This window comes from Myotis brandtii, unplaced genomic scaffold (assembly GCF_000412655.1).
Source record: "Myotis brandtii unplaced genomic scaffold, ASM41265v1 scaffold510, whole genome shotgun sequence".
In the NCBI taxonomy this organism is placed as follows: domain Eukaryota; kingdom Metazoa; phylum Chordata; class Mammalia; order Chiroptera; family Vespertilionidae; genus Myotis; species Myotis brandtii.
The window spans coordinates 289,116-307,186 of NW_005369443.1; the positions used below are offsets into that span (position 1 = coordinate 289,116).

General features: G+C 47.0%; 1 protein-coding gene across 1 annotated transcript in view; it reads left to right on the forward strand.

Annotated features, from left to right (window-relative positions):
• Positions 1–9,205: 9,205 nt before the first annotated feature.
• Positions 9,206–18,071, forward strand: part of FZD9 (frizzled class receptor 9) — a 44,470-nt gene continuing 35,604 nt past the window's right edge. The window contains exon 1 of the mRNA XM_005877238.1: positions 9,206–9,307. Coding sequence (XP_005877300.1) covers positions 9,206–9,307 — 102 coding nt within the window. The remainder of the gene's footprint in view (positions 9,308–18,071) is intronic.

The following is an 18,071-nucleotide window of genomic DNA, read 5'->3' on the forward strand; positions in this document are numbered from 1 at the left end:
TGTTATTAGATGCCTTTCTATCACCAAGGTAAGCTTTTTTTAACCATTGGCCCATTATTATGGTTTATAATCTTGATTCTTTGATGTGGCAGGAATAGAAATACTGTGCATCTTTAATTGGTTGCTTTAGGAGAGCAGCACAGTTCCTCTTATACAGAAGAACAGTTCCTTTCCTAAGGAAATGCATTGATGGCACATTTTGTAATGAAAGACCATTAAACTGAGTAGGAGAATTTGAAGCAAAAGAGAACTAGATTTCTTCTTCAGCATAGGTTAACAGGAGTTTCCTTTTGTTTTCCTCAGGCTGCTTGATGCCTGAGAGGGAAGAGTTTGGGGGACTTTGGACTTGGGAAGAGAGCAAAGGAGGAGAGCCCAGGAGCTCCAAGAAGAGGGGCAGAGGGCCCAGAGCTCGAGGATCATCTGATGGGAGGGAGCCCTAGCTGTTCGCATTTCTCCTTCTTAACTGACAATAATGTTTTTTTGTTTCATCCTAGTACTTGTATCGTTTTATTTTTTATGTTTAGATTTTTAAGCATCATCAGTTTATTTACATTCTTAATTTGAAGTAGGGATCTAACTTTTATTCAAATGTCTAAATAGTTGTACTAAAACCTTCTGTTTATTGACTTAAAATAACATACAATACCCTGAACGAAGAGTTAAAAAGTAAATTAATTCATCCTTCATTTTAATGATACAATGAGTAGTGCATGTTTTTACAACAAAAGGTTGGCATGAGTAGTGGAATAATTGAATTTCATTAGTAGTAGCATGATTTTTCCACACCAGTGTTCCAATGGGCCTCCCTCACCTTTTACTGACTTTGTGGCTTGAGTTCTCTCTTGGTTCACCAGTAGGTTCTGGGCCTGAACACTGATGTCCTGTTGGAACTTAAGCTGGACATCAGTTTCAGGGGGTCAGACGGAATATCAAATTGGTTTTGGCCCCAAAGCTGACATTTCTCAGTATGACTGAATCAGAGATCATCATGAGATTACTGCCAGTAAATTGTGTCTCTATGCGTATCCTTGAGGTAGGACAGGAAGATGTTTCTGATGTTTCTGCCCTCATGCATCCTGCGTGGTTTGCCCTCACCCCTCCTCTTCTGGGTGCTCAGCAGAGTACTTCACTGCTTCCCAATTCAGTGGCTGGGTGGCCCTCATTCTAGTCAGGTGTATGAATGGACTGTGTGCTGGAGCCCCCAGATGGCCTCTCTAGTGTGGTCTTAAAATAGTTGGAATTATGTGGCAGCTTGGATTTGTGGACAAATAAATGAAAAGTGAGGTACCAGTTTCCAAAAGCCTGGATGAGGAAGCTGGCACAACATCATGACTTAGTGTATTGGGCAGAGCACTCTGTGAAACTGCCCAGATTAAAGGGGCTGCTTTTGTTGCTGCTGTTCTTATGCCCCTGCAATCTCTTTCTCACAAAGCAGCCAGACAATCTTGTTTTAAAAAGTCGTTTCTCTGTTCAGAACCTCCAGTGGCTTCTATTACACTCCAAGTAAAAACTAAGGTCCTTCTTGATGCCTCTGTGACCCTGCATGACTTGACCCCTTGCTGTCACTCCAATGTCATTTCCTCCACACTGGCTTCCTGGATGTTTCTCACACATGCTGGTCTGTGTTCCTGACTTTTGGCCTTTGCCTCAATATCTCTACAGCCTGGGAAGCCCTTCTGATTATTCACAGAGCTCAATCTACTCCAAGGGTCTCCTTAGAGAGGTCTCTCCGGTTACTTTTTGTGAAACAGAAACCTATGTCATTCTCTGTCCCCATAGCCTACTTATTTTTCTTCATAGCACATTTTTTTATTCATCTCTTTATCCCACTAAGAAGAGTTCATAAGGGTGGTGACTTTAAGATTTGTAAGTTGAATTTCACTGGTACCGTATTTTTCTATAATTTATTATAAAGGCCAGCTAATAAAGGCTTAATCAGCAGAGTGCCATAGTATTTATAGGCAAGAAAACACTCTTCACACTAGATTTAAGTGAGAAGCACGATGGACAACTTGAGGGGGAAGCGTTGATCTCCCCCTCCTGCTCTGCACTGTGCCCACCTGCTGCTGCTGATGCCCAAGGGGCAGGGAGAGGGGAGTGTCATGTTTCTCTCCTTACCTCAGAAACTGTTATTCTGTAAGAAGAGGGTGAAGGAAGTATTCTTACTTAGACCCCCCAGCTTCCAGGATGGCCCACAAAGTACACCTGTGCTGGGAGGGCTCATCCAGCCAGAACCCTTTGTGTACCAGCATTTTACATGGTTTGAGGGCCAGCCTTGGGCTCCAGGGGAATTGAGGAGGAATGGTGGCCTGTCAATAACTGCAGAACTATCAACAGGCCATTATAATAGCCTTCATTATGTACCCTCCTTGTAACAGCTCAGTGAAGTACATGTCATGCACATTTTATAGATGAGGAAACAAAGGGTGTGTGACTCACCCATGATCACAGGACAGGAAATAGTGGGGCCTAGGAGACCCAGATCATCTGGTTCTAGTTCAGTGCTTCCCAGCCTTCCTAATGCGACCCTTTAATACAGTTCCTCATGTTGTGGTGACCCCCAACAATAAAATTATTTTCGTTGCTACTTCATAACTGTAATTTTGCTACTGTTATGAATCATAATGTAAATATCTGATATGCAGGATGGTCTTAGGCGTTTGTTGCTACTTCATAACTGTAATTTTGCTACTGTTATGAATCGTAATGTAAATATCTGATATGCAGGATGTATTTTCATTGTTACAAATTGAACATAATTAAAGCATAGTGATTAATCACAAAACGATATGTAATTATATATGTGTTTTCCGATGGTCTTAGGCGACCCCTGTGAAAGGGTCGTTTGACCCCCAAAGGGGTCGCGACCCACAGGTTGAGAACCGCTGTTCTAGATAAACCACAGTGTCTCTTTGCCATCAACATGGGTGTGTGACCTGTCCATGTGGTAAGATGCCAGTTATAGCTGCCCATGAAAGATTTGTCTGGGCGTCTCATCTGGTTACATCCTGAGTGGCTTGTGCTGCCCCAGTGTTTGTTACAGGTATTTGTAGTAGCCCATTGAAAAGCAGCTGCATAGATGTTTGGCTCTTTGGGGGTGTTTTCACATCCTTAAATGGTGAAGGAAGTTACTTCTTGTGGAACTGTTGAGAAAGACTAATGAATAAAGCTTTATTGCATTCAGAAATTAGTCACTTATTTCAGGGCCTCATCTCAAAAATGAAGAAGTTGAATTGGATGATTTTAGCATCTTTCTGTTCTGACTTTCTGCAACTGTGTCCTGTGTTCTTGATTTGAAGTTTCAAAGCCACCATATGAATTGGTAACAATTTCCTAGAACCCATCCAGTAGGGGTTGTCCAGTAATGGCATCTGTTCCCTGATTTCTACCTAGTGTCATCATTGCAGACCCAGGACCAGTTTGGGCTCCCTCTAACTCATGGTTGTGACCACGGGCAGCACCTTCAGATTGCAGTGGCTCAGCTTCGGGATGACTGAGTCCCATGGTGTTTCTAATTGCTGTGTTTGATTCCTAGATTCTTCAACTAACTACAAGCAAGAGAAGTGAGGCTGCTGGAGTTCGCCATTGGTTTTGGGGTGGGAATATCTGTTTTGGAAAGAAAGAACTCCCCAGGGCACACTTTGTCACATTGGCCTGCTTGGAAGAGGGGCTGGAATTCCACAGCCCCAGGCACTGCCTCATCTCTGAAGCCGCTGAACCGAGTTTTCACAGGTGCTGTTTTCTGTTTCACATTTCCATACACACAGTACATAGTAGAGAAAGTGTCTCTACTGACAAGTAGAAAATGCTATTTTTTAAGGCAGTTTCTTGGTTGTTTTATTTAGTTGTGTGTGTGTGTTTTTTTAATGGAATTAGTTCTTGGCTTTTCTCCCAGTCCCAACCCCCCTTCCAGCTGCTAATGTCCCTGGGTAAATACAAATAGAGATTGCTGTGTGTATTTTATAGTGTTCTCTGTTTTGAAGAGGGAGAATTATGTTACAAATGTTTTTGTTGTAAATAAATAAAACACTTCCTTGTCCTTGCAAAATCCAGTATAAATTTAATTGTGTGAATTCAACTAAACTTGTAAAGTCAGTAGGTGGGGTAAGGGGCAGCCACTCATTAAGACCAGTTGGATCAGCAAGAAGGGTTATTGGGTTTGTTTCTAGAGCCAGAACTATTCTTTTCTATTAGCCTAATAAAATGCTGTGCATTTGGATAGGGGTTCTCTTGAAACCAGCAGCCTTCTGTGGGGAGCAGTTTCAAGACAGTTAATTGGAAACTTTGGAGCCAGTCAGTCCTACTGCACTTGTACACCCCAGAGCTACGTAGACACCTCTCAGGGCTGGGGCTGGCTCCCTGGCAGAGCAGCCTTGGTGCTTCCTTGGCTGGCTGCCACAACCCTGTCATTTGGCTCTGCTTCTGCCCCCGCCACCCACCCCACAGTTGTGTGTTCTCATCTGCAGGTAAACTGCCTAGTCTTTCCCACAACACCCACACTGCCTCGGATCCTTTTATCAGCCCCATGCCCTCCCTCTTTACCCTCCCTGACCCTCGTCTTCCCTTCCTGGCCAACCTTCTTCAAGGGTGTTATCTACACTGGCTTTCCCCACTCACTGCCAGTTATTCCCTAGCCCACCATCTCACCCAACCCCCTAGGCCAGGGGTGGGCAAACTTTTTGACTCGAGGGCCACAATGGGTTCTTAAACTGGACCGGAGGGCCGGAACAAAAGCATGGATGGAGTGTTTGTGTGAACTAATATAAATTCAAAGTAAACATCATTACATAAAAGGGTATGGTCTTTTTCTTTTTTTTTAGTTTTATTCATTTCAAGCGGGCCGTAGTTTGCCCACGGCTGCCCTAAGCAGTCTAATCCAGCGGGCATTTCTCTGTCTCTAGTCCCTGAATTTCTAACCTCCCATACTCTTGGATTTCCTCCTACCCCTTGGGTCACCCTTTGGTTTCACTCTTTTCATTGCCACCCCTCCAATCTCTCACCCTTCAAAAAAACACTTCAGAGCATTTCATATGCAATTTAGACAATCAATGGCTGAGGTTTAGACAAGTGATCCAATCAGACCTTGGGCTTTTCTGGAAGGCTGGGCATATTCCCTGACTGGAGAGGCACCTGGTCTGTGCCCCACCTTTCAGTGCCTCACTTTCTGACAGGATCTACTTAGAGAACAGAAGTCAGGTCCTTTTAGAGCAGGCTTGGCCCTGCCTCTCTGCCTGGGGAAGGAGGGTGAAGGGGGTACTGCCCAGGACCAGGGTACAAAGAGGCCTGCCCAAGGGACTCCTGCCCTTTCCGGGTGCTTCCTTCAATCTGGGTTGCTGGAATGATAGCCTCAGAAGAATGGTTTATTGTAGAGGCTGTAAGAGCCTTGCTGATGGTTCCTAGCTGCGTACCTCCAGACTTTATGACCACGGCTTGGGTTCACCTAGTGTCAGAAGTCCCTTAGTCCCTCCAGATTCAGGAGAGCCCAAATCAGAGCCATCTTCTTATCCCACACTCCATCCAGTCAGCTCTGCCAGCCCTATCCAGCAACCAGCAAGGTTGTTCACCCAACGGCTGTCTCTTTCCTCTTTAGCCTCTGATGTGGCCGTACAGCCAAATCAGTCTAAGAGTTAACCCTGCCATCCTATGTGGCTATCCGGTGTCTTCACTTGTTAGCCTTCACTGACCTCTTCTGCCTCAATTCTTGCCACTTGACTCATTTCCCAGCCTTGCCTCCACCAGCAGTGGGGCTGACCCATCACTGCCCATCCTCTGTTTGGCTCCTTTCCAGGCTGTATCTTGGAGAAGAGTTGCTGCTAGAACTTTAGCAGAGGAATGTCATGAGATTGGTGTTTCTGGAGGTTTACTCTGGGGTAAAAGCTTTAGGGAAGGCAGTTTGAAAGTATTAAAAGTTTAAGAATATACACTCTTCAACCCAGCAATCCACTTGTAGGACTCTGTCCTTCAAAACCATTCCACTTGTGAGCTAAAAGCATTGCACAGGGTAGATGACAGGGCAAAATTGGAAACAACTATAAGTCTTTCAGAGGGGAGGGTGAGAAACAGCACAGCACAGCTGTCCTAGGGACACTTGGTGGCTTTTAAAGTCTAAGATAGAACCTGGAGAATAATACACGGAATCTGAATATAATGATGTGTATAAATAGAGAAAGGACTGAAAGAATGGGCTCCAAACTTAACAGTGGCCACTCTGGCGAGAGCAGCATGGGAAATAAAAGAGGCTTCCATGTTTTGTTCTGAGGACTTCTGTATGATGTTTAAGATGTATCTGTATGTTACTGGTGCAATTTAAAACTTAGAAGGGAAGGTAACTGGCTGCAGTGTAAACCATGGAGGATGAATTGGAGGAGCAAGACAGGGCTATGCCTGCAGGAATGTGGTGGGCAGCATGGATGAAGAGCACTTGGAGGGAAGACCATCTGGCTACCCCTTACCCACCACACGTGTGTATCTCAGTGACAATGTCTTCTGCTTCTACCAGGGGACATGTGGCCCCTGAAGAACAAGGAAACCAGCTTGTTTGTTGATCTCCAAAAAAGAATTTCTGAAAGGGCTCCCCACTCAGGTGGCAGGATGTGGCAACGAAGGTGGCTTTCAGTGGCATTCATCTTATTTAGCCACATCACACAGTTGGTTCTCAGTAAACCATTTTGCACCCTACATGGGTTTGGGGGTTTACTCCCCCTCTTAACCTTCTTTATCGCCCGCCCCCCCCGCTGCTCTTGCCAGAGTGGCCACTATTAAGTTTGGAGTCCATTCTTCCAGCCCTTTATTTATACACATCAGTGTATTCAGATTCTGCATATTATTCTCCCGGTTCTATCTTGGACTTTAAAAGCCACCAAGTGTACCCAGGACAGCTGTACTACAGAGAATAGAGTTAATTATTCCCCTCAGTCATGGCACATTACCATGCCAACGTGTGCAAGGCCTTTTTATTTATTTATTTATTTATTTATTTTTTAAATATTTTATTGATTTTTTACAGAGAGGAAGGGAGAGGGATAGAGAGCTAGAAACATCGATGAGAGAGAAACATCGATCAGCCGCCTCCTGCACACTCCCCACTGGGGATGTGCCTGCAACCAAGGTACATGCCCCTGACCGGAATCGAACCCGGGACCCCTCAGTCCGAAGGCCGATGCTCTATCCACTGAGCCAAACCGGTTCGGCGGCCTTTTTATTTATTACTAGAGGCCCTGTGCACGGATTCATGCACCCGTGGGGTCCCTCGGCATGGCCTGTGGAGATTGGGCCGAAACCGGCAGTCCAACACCACCTGCCGCTCCTGCCTGCCACGCCTGCTCATCCTGCCCCTCCTGCCCCCCCACTCCTGCTGTGCCTGCTGCGGGCTCGCGCCCAGTCAGTCCTGATCAGGAGACTGCTATGAGCCCGGTGTCTGGCGCCCAGCAGTCAGCTGAGCAGCACTCCCACTGTGGGAACACACTGACCACCAGGGGACGGCTCCTGCGTAGAGCGTCTGCCTCTGGTGGTCAGTGTGCATCATAGTGAATGGTTGACAGGTCGATTGTTCAGTCCCTTAGGCTTTTATATATATAGATTCTCTTGTATCCCCATATCCTCTCCCATAGGCAACCATGTTAATGTGTTTCATGTATGTCTTTGTCTTAGATGCATTTTTACAAATTGTGTGTCAGGAGGTGTTCTGAAGCCAGACACCCCGTGGCATCTTGGGCAATGTGGTATCAGGGTGATGTCAGCTGCCATCTGTGGAGCCATCCAGGGCCCTCACAGCTTTGCTTCAGTTCACTCTCCTGACAACTCAGTGAGGCAAGTGGCAGCACCTGCTCTGACCAAAGGAAGGAAAAAGCTGGTTTAGAGAGGTTAAGAAACTGACACAGAGCAACCGGCCTTTCCTTGTCAGAGCTGGACTGATTTGTATGGAGCTTCTAGCTCCCAAGAGTTTCGCCATCCTCACCACACAGCCTGGTGCTCAGCCCCTCCTCTGGGAGCCTTGTTTTTCTTACTCCAACCCTCTCCTCCCTGGAATCTAACAGCAGCACTGACAACTTACTATCTCATTTGATAGAAGGTATTTGGGTTCAGGGGAGGAAGGATTGCCCCAAGTCATGCAGCTAGAGCTGAGTTAGGACCCGGTTAGAACTTGGAACATGGCCCTGTCCACTAAGTGGTCAATGGCCTCTCCCCTCTCTCTCTCTCTCTAAGGCCAGTCACTGTCTTTGGAGAGAGGATTTGAACTTTTCCCTCCCTACAAAAGCCAAAAGGCCCAGACTGACTTTTGCTGAGCAAACTGAGCAACAGGTGGCGACATAACCCACTTTTTGCTTTCTGGGCAAGCCAGGTGGCCCCAGAGAAACTATGGCTCACCTGTGCCAGGGCAAGTGACCTGGCTTGTGGACTCTTTCTGCCCAGTTGCTCACCATGCTCATCAGTAAAGACTGATCTGTGCTGGGTGTTGAGACTCAGCTCCAAGAGTCGGGCCCTTGTACTCAAAGAGTAGGAACAGGCAGCAAGTGTAGTCAGTCATAAGCACAAAGCTGGGAGGGGCCCAAAGGCTTTGCAGGGAGGTGACTAGAGCAGGGTTGTGACAATGGAGCCTGCAGGGTCTACTCCAGGCATACAGAGCAGAGGGAGCAGAGGCCTGAAGCACAATCCTGCCTGTGCATTTCGGAAAATGACGTTTTTTCACGTGGAGAGCATGTGGGCAGACAGAACCAGATTCCAGAAGTCTGTGTGTGCCAGGCTAAGGACTCAGACCCTGCTGTCAGCCTTGGGGCGTCCTAAAGACTCTTCTTCCCTGGGGGAAAGTAGTCCTGGAGACTCCTGTTCTCTCAGGCTCAAGAGCGGGGCTGGCTGCAGAGAAAGGCTGTGCCTTTCCCTTGGCTCTTTGTCTCGCCTGCCCATGTTAAGAAGCTTACCTTGACCTCCCTCATTGCTTTGGTCAACTTAGTCATTATAGTGACACAATAATGGTGAGCAGTCAGACTTAATCCAAAGCACAGGTTAAGCAAAACACCTGTGTTTGCACACATGCTTTTAGCCTAGAAGGCAAACATTCTAGAAAGAGACAGAAATGTCAGCAGATAGCAATACAATTCTATATAATAAAAGCCTAATATGCAAATTGTCCCCTCGACTGGGAGTTCCACCAGGAGTTCAACCGCTCACTATGACATGAGCTGACCACCAGGGGGCGGCGTGGAACATGGTGGGCTCGGCAGCACAGCACTGGCAGCGGGTGGTAGTGGAGGCCCTGTCGGCCCCAATAGGCCTCATGAGAGCGGACCGCAGCAGGATGGTGGACCAGGTGAGCGGGTGGCGCCAGGCCAAGGCGGGTGCAAGCAGGGCCCTGATCACCCCACCGATCGCCCTGCAGATGGAGACCAGCTGAGGGAGCCAAGTGGGGGCCCAATTGCCCTGCCAATCATCCCACAGATGGTGACCAGTGGCAGCGGCAGGGGGTGGGGCCACCGCCCAGCTCCCAGGTGCTGAGGGAGCCGGGTGGGGGGCCTGTCCTGGATTGATCACCCCACAGATGGCGAGGAGGCACGCCAGACACTCAGGCTTTAATCACCAGCCAGGCCTAGGGACCGTACCCATGCACGAATTTCGTGCATCAGGCCTCTAGTATGATATAAATATTGTAATAAACCAAGAAATGTTTTATTTTTTATGAAGGTGATAGCCTTCATAAACCTTCAAACTAAAAGTACAGGTGGGGGAAGATGAGTCAAATCTTCATTTTCCCTCATCCTTCTTTTTCCCAGCTCCCTCCTGCTGAGTTCACCCTCATCCCTCAGATCAAGGGTAGAAAGGCCCTTCTAGGGAGGAGAAACATTCATACCCAGGAAATACACCATCCAAAAAGGGAAAGGACTTTGGGGGTGGCTTTGTGGCTGCTCTTTGAGAAATCCCAGGGAACAGGAACAGCACCAGGAGACAGGCTCCAGACAAATGGCTACTTTGGAAAAGAGGCCACATGGCTCAGAAAGAGCCCCAAACGTACTCCTGCCAAGAGACTGGGCATCCACGTGGTGACAGGTGTCGCTGCATGCTGGCTGAATCTGAATCCACATTCCTGATGCAAAATCACCCATTGGTTTCTAAGAACCTTTTGTGGTAAATTGTGAGATGGATATGCTGGAGTCATCTGTTCTTGCCAAACTCATTTGTGTTGGGTTTGGTTTGTATTGGAAGGACTTCAACGTAGCACATGAGACCCCCACACATACAGTGTACCTCAATACTCTCCGCATAGGGAAAATGAGAGCCACTTCCCTCAAGCTGCAGCTGCTCCTGTCCCCCTGCCCAGGGCCCTGAGCAGTCCTCCCTCCTCCCACTCAGCCTCATCCCATCAGTCACCACAGCTGAGGATTTTGCCTCCTTAATGTCCCTTGTTTCACCCTCCTGCCTCAATTCTTTATCTCTCTTCTCTGCTTAGATCAGACACTAAGGACTTCTCACCTTGATCACTGCCACACCTTCCCAGCCAGCCTCCCCAGTCCAGGTCTGGGCTCCATCAGCCTTCCCCCAACAATTAGCCCTGTCCTACCCTGACTTCCGTAGCTACCAGTAGCCTTTGAGATAAAGTTCAAACTCCCTAATTTAGCACAGAAGGCCTGGCCCCACTCCAGCCACTCTCTGCCAGGCTCCCTTCCTTCCAGCCACAGGGAACCACCTATGGTTCCTAAATGTTCACACCACTCCACACCTCTGTGCCTCCTCATGTGCTGTTCTCAGGCTGCATTTCCACGCCTAGCTTAAGACAGGATCCTGAGTGGAAACCCCCCAGGTTCACAAGCCTACAGTGTGGCAGGACTGGGAGTCAAGACACAGTGTCATACCCTGGCCAGTGTAGCTCAGTTGTTGGAGCATCGTCCCATGCACTGAAAGGTAACTGGTTCAATTCCCGGTAAGGCAACAAATCAATGTTTTTTTCTCTTCCTCTCCCTTCCTCTCTCTCTCTCAAAAAAAAAATAAATAAAACATTTTTTAAAATAAAAAAAGGTACACGTGCCCAGCTAACTATCAGCTCCCCCCAACCATGGTGAATTCTCTGTCTCCAATCCAGCAAACAAAATCACAGAAGCTTTCTTTTTCGCTTGGTACTAAAATATTTTTCTCATGTTTTTAAAAACCATTTTAATTTCTTTACATGAAAACCACACATATAAGGTAGTTAAAAATACATGCATAAACTGGAGAGAGGAAAAAAATAAAAAAACCTTAAGCCCTGGCCAGATGGCCCAGTTGTTTGGAGCGTGGTCCGGTACACCAAAAGGTTGTGGGTTCAGTCCCAGTTGGGGCACGTAAGGGAGGCAATTGATCAATGTGATCAATGTTTCTCTCTCACCTCTCTCTCTCCTCCCTTCCTCTCTCTCTAAAAATCAATAAAAACACATCCTCGGGTGAGGATTAAAATAAAAAACCTTAAATTCTACTTTCTCCAGGCAGCCTTCCCTGAACACCTGTGATAGTTGCCTCTAAGATGCCCAGGCCCCTGGTTCCCATCACACCACAGTCATTGGATGGTCTGGCCTGACTTCCCCAAGGCTGTGAGGTCAATATTTCACATGACTTTGGTTCTTTACTCCCCAGCACAGTCAGAGCCCCAGTTTGTTGAAAGAATAAATGGATCTCACTTATATGTCCACATCATCCCTTGAAATCCTATGGACAAGTCAGAAAGATAATGCAGAATTAGTGGCTTAGCATGAGTTCCGCATTTGTCTGCTGTGTCAGGGAAATCTGGTTCGAGGACCCTTGATGAAAAAGAAAAGACAAACCCAGGGTGATTGTGAGCTCAGTAAGAGCCATGGGGTGCAATGACTGCTAAAAAGGACCGGGAAAGTGCTGATGGGGGCAGACTGGGGACAGCGTCCATCAAGGCAGGTGGGGCCCCGTGGCTTGTGCCGGCTCACACCCTACTCACAGGACCCCAGGCAGGTCTGCAGGCTGCAGATCTGAGGACGGTCACTGACCCAGAGAAGGGCCAAGGGCACATGGACAAAGTTGTGCTCTGTGCTTCACTTCTCTACCTGAATGATGAGGCTACCTCTCTCCATTTCAGAGCCAAATCCAATCCTCAGGGTCAGGAGAGCCCTAGGGGCCACAGCAAATGCAACTACTTTGCTGGAAATGCAATGAGGGTTTCAAACTTAGTTGTGAATAGTTGTCAAGACTGGGAGGACTGAAGACCACTGCAATGTCAGCCCCCTCTTCTCATGGTCCCACTCCCCTGGGCACCTGCCCATTGTGCTTCTCTGCTAGGGCTGTGCACCTCCACCCCCACTTCTCATGCACCCCTGCCAGGAGCCCAGCCACACAAGGGCCCTCCCTCCCATAGGCCTTGAAAGGCCCATTTCCCCCACCACACTTGGCATTTGGTGTGTAAAGCAGACGCCGAGGTAGGCTGGCCCCTGTATGGGCACAGCCGATAGCTACCAGCCATCAATAGCACAGTGTCCCCCAGCACACAAAGAGCCTTACTCAGGCTCCGTGGAATGGATGTGAAAATCACCAAGGTGCGTTTCCAACCTCAAAATTACTCAGCAGCCCTTTCCTGCGTCACTGGTTCCTTTTTTGATTCCATGAGGAGGCCCTTCTTAACCTCACCCTTGACTCTCAGGCCCCCTTCCTTCCCAAGTACCTCTCACCGCCACACACACACACACACACACACACACACACACACACACACACACTCCTCTCTCCAAGCACAGTGACCTGGCCTCCTCTGCCACAGAGAAAATAAAGGCGATTGAGCATGAAGTAAGGCCCCCCTTTTTCCTCACTACTACCTCTTCTGTATTTACCCACCTCCACTCCTCCCCTGGGTCCTTGGGGGTAGAAATGCCAACCCCTTGCCACTTTCTGTGCAATTGATCTGGCCCCATCAGGCTCATCAGCCATCCTCTATTTGTGGCACAGGTTTCTTCCCTTCTGCTTCCAAACATGGCCCAGTCTCTCCTTCCTAACAGAACACTCCTTAAACCCCGGCTGGCTCCTTTCCCCCAGAGCCAGACCCCTTTTATTTTAGTCTATTTACTTCTTGAAAATGTAATTCATTTGATCAATCCTTGCCCCTCCTCACTGTTGACAGTTTCCTAGTTTATCCTCCCAGGAGAGTGAACAATTTTTTTAAAAGAATGAATCTTTTTTTAAAATATTTTTTTATTGATTTCAAAGAGGAAGGGAGAGGTAGAGAAAGATAGAAACATCAATGATGAGACAGAATCGTTGATTGGCTGCTTCCTGCATGCCCTTGACCAGAATCGAGTCCGCAGGCCAATGCTCTATTCACTGAGCCAAACCAGCTAGGGCAAGAGTTAACAATTTTTACAAGAGGATATCTTCATATATACTTCCTCCTTTAAAAAAAAAAAAGATATAATTCACATCATGAATTTCACTCTTTTTAAAAAATATATTGATTTTTAGAGAGAGGAAGAGAGAGGGATAGAGAGATAGAAACATTGATAGGAAGTCATGGATTGGCTGCCTCCTGCATGGCCCCCATTGGGGAATGAGCTCGAAACCTGGGCATGTGCCCTGACCCGGAATTGAACCTTGACCTCCCGGTTAATAGGTTGACACTCAACCACTGAGGTTGATGCTCAATCACTGAGCCATGCTGGCTGGGCTGAATTTCACTCTTTTAAGGTATACAACTCAGTGGAGTTTTTTGTTTGTTTTTTTTTGTTTGTTTTTTTTTAGCAAGTTCACAAAGTTGTACAACCATCACCCTAACTAATTTGAGAATATTTTGATCACCCCAAAAAGAAATGCTGAACCCATTAGCAGTCACTCCCCCGTCTTCTCTCCTCTCAGGCTCTGACAACCACCAATCTACTTTCTGTCCCTATGGATTTGCATATTCTGGATTTTTCATATAAATGGAATCATACAATATTTGTCCTTTTATGTCTGACTTCTTTCACTCAGCATAATACTCATCCATGTTATAGCATGTGTCAGTGTCTCATTTCTTTTTATGACTGAATAATATCCCATTGTATGGAGAGCAGCTTTTGTTTATTCATTTATCAGTTGATAGATATTTGGTTTGTTTCCACTTTTTGGCTATTATGGTAATGCTACTATGAGCATTCATGTATATGTTTCTTTGAACACCTGTTTTCAATTTTGGGGGAGTATACCTAGGAATAGAATTGCTGGGTCATATGGTAATTCCATATGTAATTTTTTGAGGAACTGCCATACTGTTTTCTCTCTCTTTTTTTCTTTAATTGATTTTAGAGAGAGGAAGGGAAAGAGAGAGAAACATCAATGTGTGAGAGAAACATTGTCAATTGCCTTCCATACACGCCCTTATTGGGGATCAAACCCACCACCTGACCGGTAATCAAACTCACAACCCTTTTGGTGCATGGGCCGATGCTCTAACCACTGACCCACACTGACCAGGGCTGCCATACTGTTTTTCACAGGAGCTTTGCCATTTTACATTCCCACAAGCCATGGATTAGTGTTCTGTTTTCTCCACATCCTCATTAACCCCTGTTTAATTTTAAATTATAACCATCTTAGTGCATGTAAAATGGTATCTAATTATGGTTTTGATTTGCATTTTCCTAATGATAATTGAAGTCAAGCATCTTTTCATGTGCTTATTTAGCCTTTTGTATATCTTCTTTAAAGAAATGTCTATTTAAATCCTTTAACCATTTTTTAAATTGGGTCATTGTCTTGTTTTTTATTGTGGAGTGATAAGAGTTCTTTAAATATTCTGGAACTAGTTCCATATCAGATTTGTGATTTACAAAAATTTTCTCCCATTCTGTATATTGCCTTTTCACTTTCTTGATGTTGTCCTTTGACACACAAATGTTTTGATGTAGTCCAAAAGTACATATCTTTTTCTGTTGTTGCTTATACTGTTGGTGCCATAGTAAGAAACCATTGCCAAATCCAAGGTCATGAAGATTTGCCCCTCTGTTTTCTTTTAAGAATCTTATAGCTTTAGCTCTGATATTTAGGTTGCCAATCATTTTGAGTTGATTTTTGTATATGGTATGAAGTAAAAATCCAACTATATTCTTTTGCATGTGATATCTAGTTTCCCAGCACTATTTGTAGAACAGAGTATTCAAGATCCATTGAATGGTCTCAGCACCTTTGTCAAAAATCAGTTGACCGTAGATGTATGGGTTTATTTCTGGACTCTCAATTCTATATCACTAATCAATGTATCTGTCCTTATGCCACTGCCACACAGTCTTGATTACTGTAGCCTTATAGTAAGTTTTTGTAATCAGGAATTGCGTGTTCTCCAACTTGGTTCTTTTTTCTTTTTCCATTTTGTTTTAATTATTCTAGGTTCCTTACATTTTTTCATATGAGTTTAGAATCAGCTTGTCCATTTTTGCAAAAAAAAAAAGTAGAACAATATATTAAGCCTTCTAATTCATGAACATGCACGTCTTTCCATTTGTATCTTCTTTAATTTCTTTCAATGATGTGTAGTTTTCAGTGTATCTTGCTCCTTTTTGTTGAGTTCACATTTGCCAGGCTTTCAGCTGTGTTGTCTGCACTTGTTTTCTCAGCTTCATCTCAATCTAGTTGTCTCTCTGGTCCCATTACTATCACCCCTCTATGGACACTACTCTGACCTAGGTCGTCAGTGACCTCTTAGTTGACTGTCCAGTGAACACCTTCCTTCTAGAAAGTCTTCTTCCCATGGACCTCTGAGATCATTGGCCACTATGAACATTTCTTTCTTTTTATCTTTTTAATATACTTTTATTGATTTTGGAGAGAGCAAGGGAGATAAAAACATCAATGATGAGAGAGAATAATCGATCAGCTGCCTCCTGCACGCCCCACATTGGGGATCGAGCCTGCAACCCAGGATGTTCCCTGATCCGGAATCGAACCCTGACCTCCTGATTCATAGATCGATGCTCAACCACTGAGCCACACCAGCTCAGCTGAACATTTCTTTCTTAAAATTCCTCTTGTGTGGCTTTCACAAACCACTCTTCTTGTTGTTTGTATCCTTCACTGATCCTACTCCTCTCTTTCTCCTCCTCTTCTTCCCCCTCTCCCTCATCTTCCCCCAACCCCTTAAATGTTGGGTTTCTATTCTTGTACATCTTCTCTTCCACATGAATGAGTTCATCTTCGGTAAACTCGACTTCCAAAGCCTCAGCCTCCAATTTACCTCACAGCCTCCCAGATATCTTCCTCCAGCCCCATCCTCGCTGGACCTTCAGTGCTGTACCCCCAGGGGCCTGAGACCACCCCTCTCTGGACTCTGCTCAGTCACCTGGGCCTTTTCTCATGTTCCTGAGGTTGGTTAGTGATAACACCCCAGTCAAAAGCAATCCTAGGAGTCACCGTGTTCGACTGTCCTCTCTTGCCCTCACTTCCCAAATCTCATCATATGTCACATCCTTTTGCTTTGCCCCCTAAATATTCAAAAGAGAGATCTAAAGTGGCATAGGTCCTGGTGGTCTGTGAGGTCTGAAAGGTTGGCGACCGCTGGTTTAAAGAAACCTTGGACCGCTGGCATAAGGCAGGTCCTGACTCTGTGCATGGGGAACAAGGTGGGAGTGCAGCAACCCAGCCCACAGCGCCCGAAGCACACATCCCAAATGACAATGTAGGCTGAAGGCTCAGAGGAGGGGCAGAGGGAAGTGGGTCCACACTGAGCGGTGAAGGACTGAGTTCCACAGAGAACAGGAGGGAAGACCAGAGCCACACTGTGCCACAGAGACCCCTGAGTGTGGGGTTCAGGAGCAGTCAGCCCTGGCCATGGTGGGAGGGAGGGCTCGGGAAGGTAGAGGGAGTACGACTGAGTGTGGCAGGGACTCTAGCTGGGATCTGAGATGACTTGGCATCCACATCCCTTATGCCTTTATGACCTCAGATACAGCACTTAATACGGAAGCCCCAGTTTCCTGATCTGACACCTGGGTTGTGGTGGGGATCACCCGTGAACATGGTTGTGAAAGTCCTTTGTGAATGGTAAAGTGCTGGATGAGCTTAAGGCAGTCCACAGCCAGAAAGGGAAGCAGGCTGCACATTGTGAAAGCCATGAACACCAAGTGCAAGGGCTCAGGCTTTACCGTGAAGGTGTGGTGAGGATATTAGGTGCGACTCTTTCAATCCCAGCTGACAGAGACCCAACTTGAACTGGCCCAAACCAAAAGAGAATGGATTGGCTGTTGTCACGAGTGATCCAGAGGTGGCTCTGTCTGCACCAGAGCTGGGTTCTGGGGACCCAGGATGATTTCCTTGTCCCTATCTCTCGGGGTTTTCCTCTTTCTCGCTTGTCCCTCAGCCACTGCATCTCTCACCTCTGTTTCCCTCTTCGGTCCAGGGAAACCCCTCAACCTCACCCCTCCAGGTACCCAGACTCAGAGCTTCACTGCGGGCTTTCACACAGAAGGCTGTGATTGGCTTAAGGTGGTCACTGCCCATCCCTGAACCAATCGGGAAGGTGGATGTAGCTTCTAATTGGCCAAGTGAGTGCCCTCCTCTGCACTGAGGTGGGAGCCGAGTGGTGAAGAATTGGCCAGGCTGAGGACTGACATAACCTTTCCCACTGCAAGAACGGAGTCATGGGACCGACCATAGTGATTAAACCTGTGAGGTGGTGGGAGGTGACACACTGGAAATGAATGAGGAGGCGGACCTGGGCAGGGACTGGAGTGCTGTTTCACAGAGAAAGGCCCGCGCCCTGCAGTTGCCACGCGGTCCTCACCTCCTCAGCTCCGGGAGCCCTGAGAACCAGGGGAGGACGACTTGACTTGGCCCCTTTTACAGGTGTGGTTGAATGGCTTTCCCCACATTAATGGAAGTTAGAGTCCCCCGCTGGCAAACCACTGGGCTGCCCATTCTCTAAGGAGGCCTTTCCTCAGGAGCGGGCGCTGGGTGTCCAGGGGCGGTGGCGAGCATGGATGGGCCCTCTCTTCGGCCCAACACCACCTCTGGGGTGTGAGACAGGCTCACGCTGGACGAGGGGCTTCGGGCAGAGCACAGACCCTGTGGGGGCCTCCAGCCCGCAGGACCCCCGGGAAGAGCCAGGTGGGGCCTGCGGGCGCGGA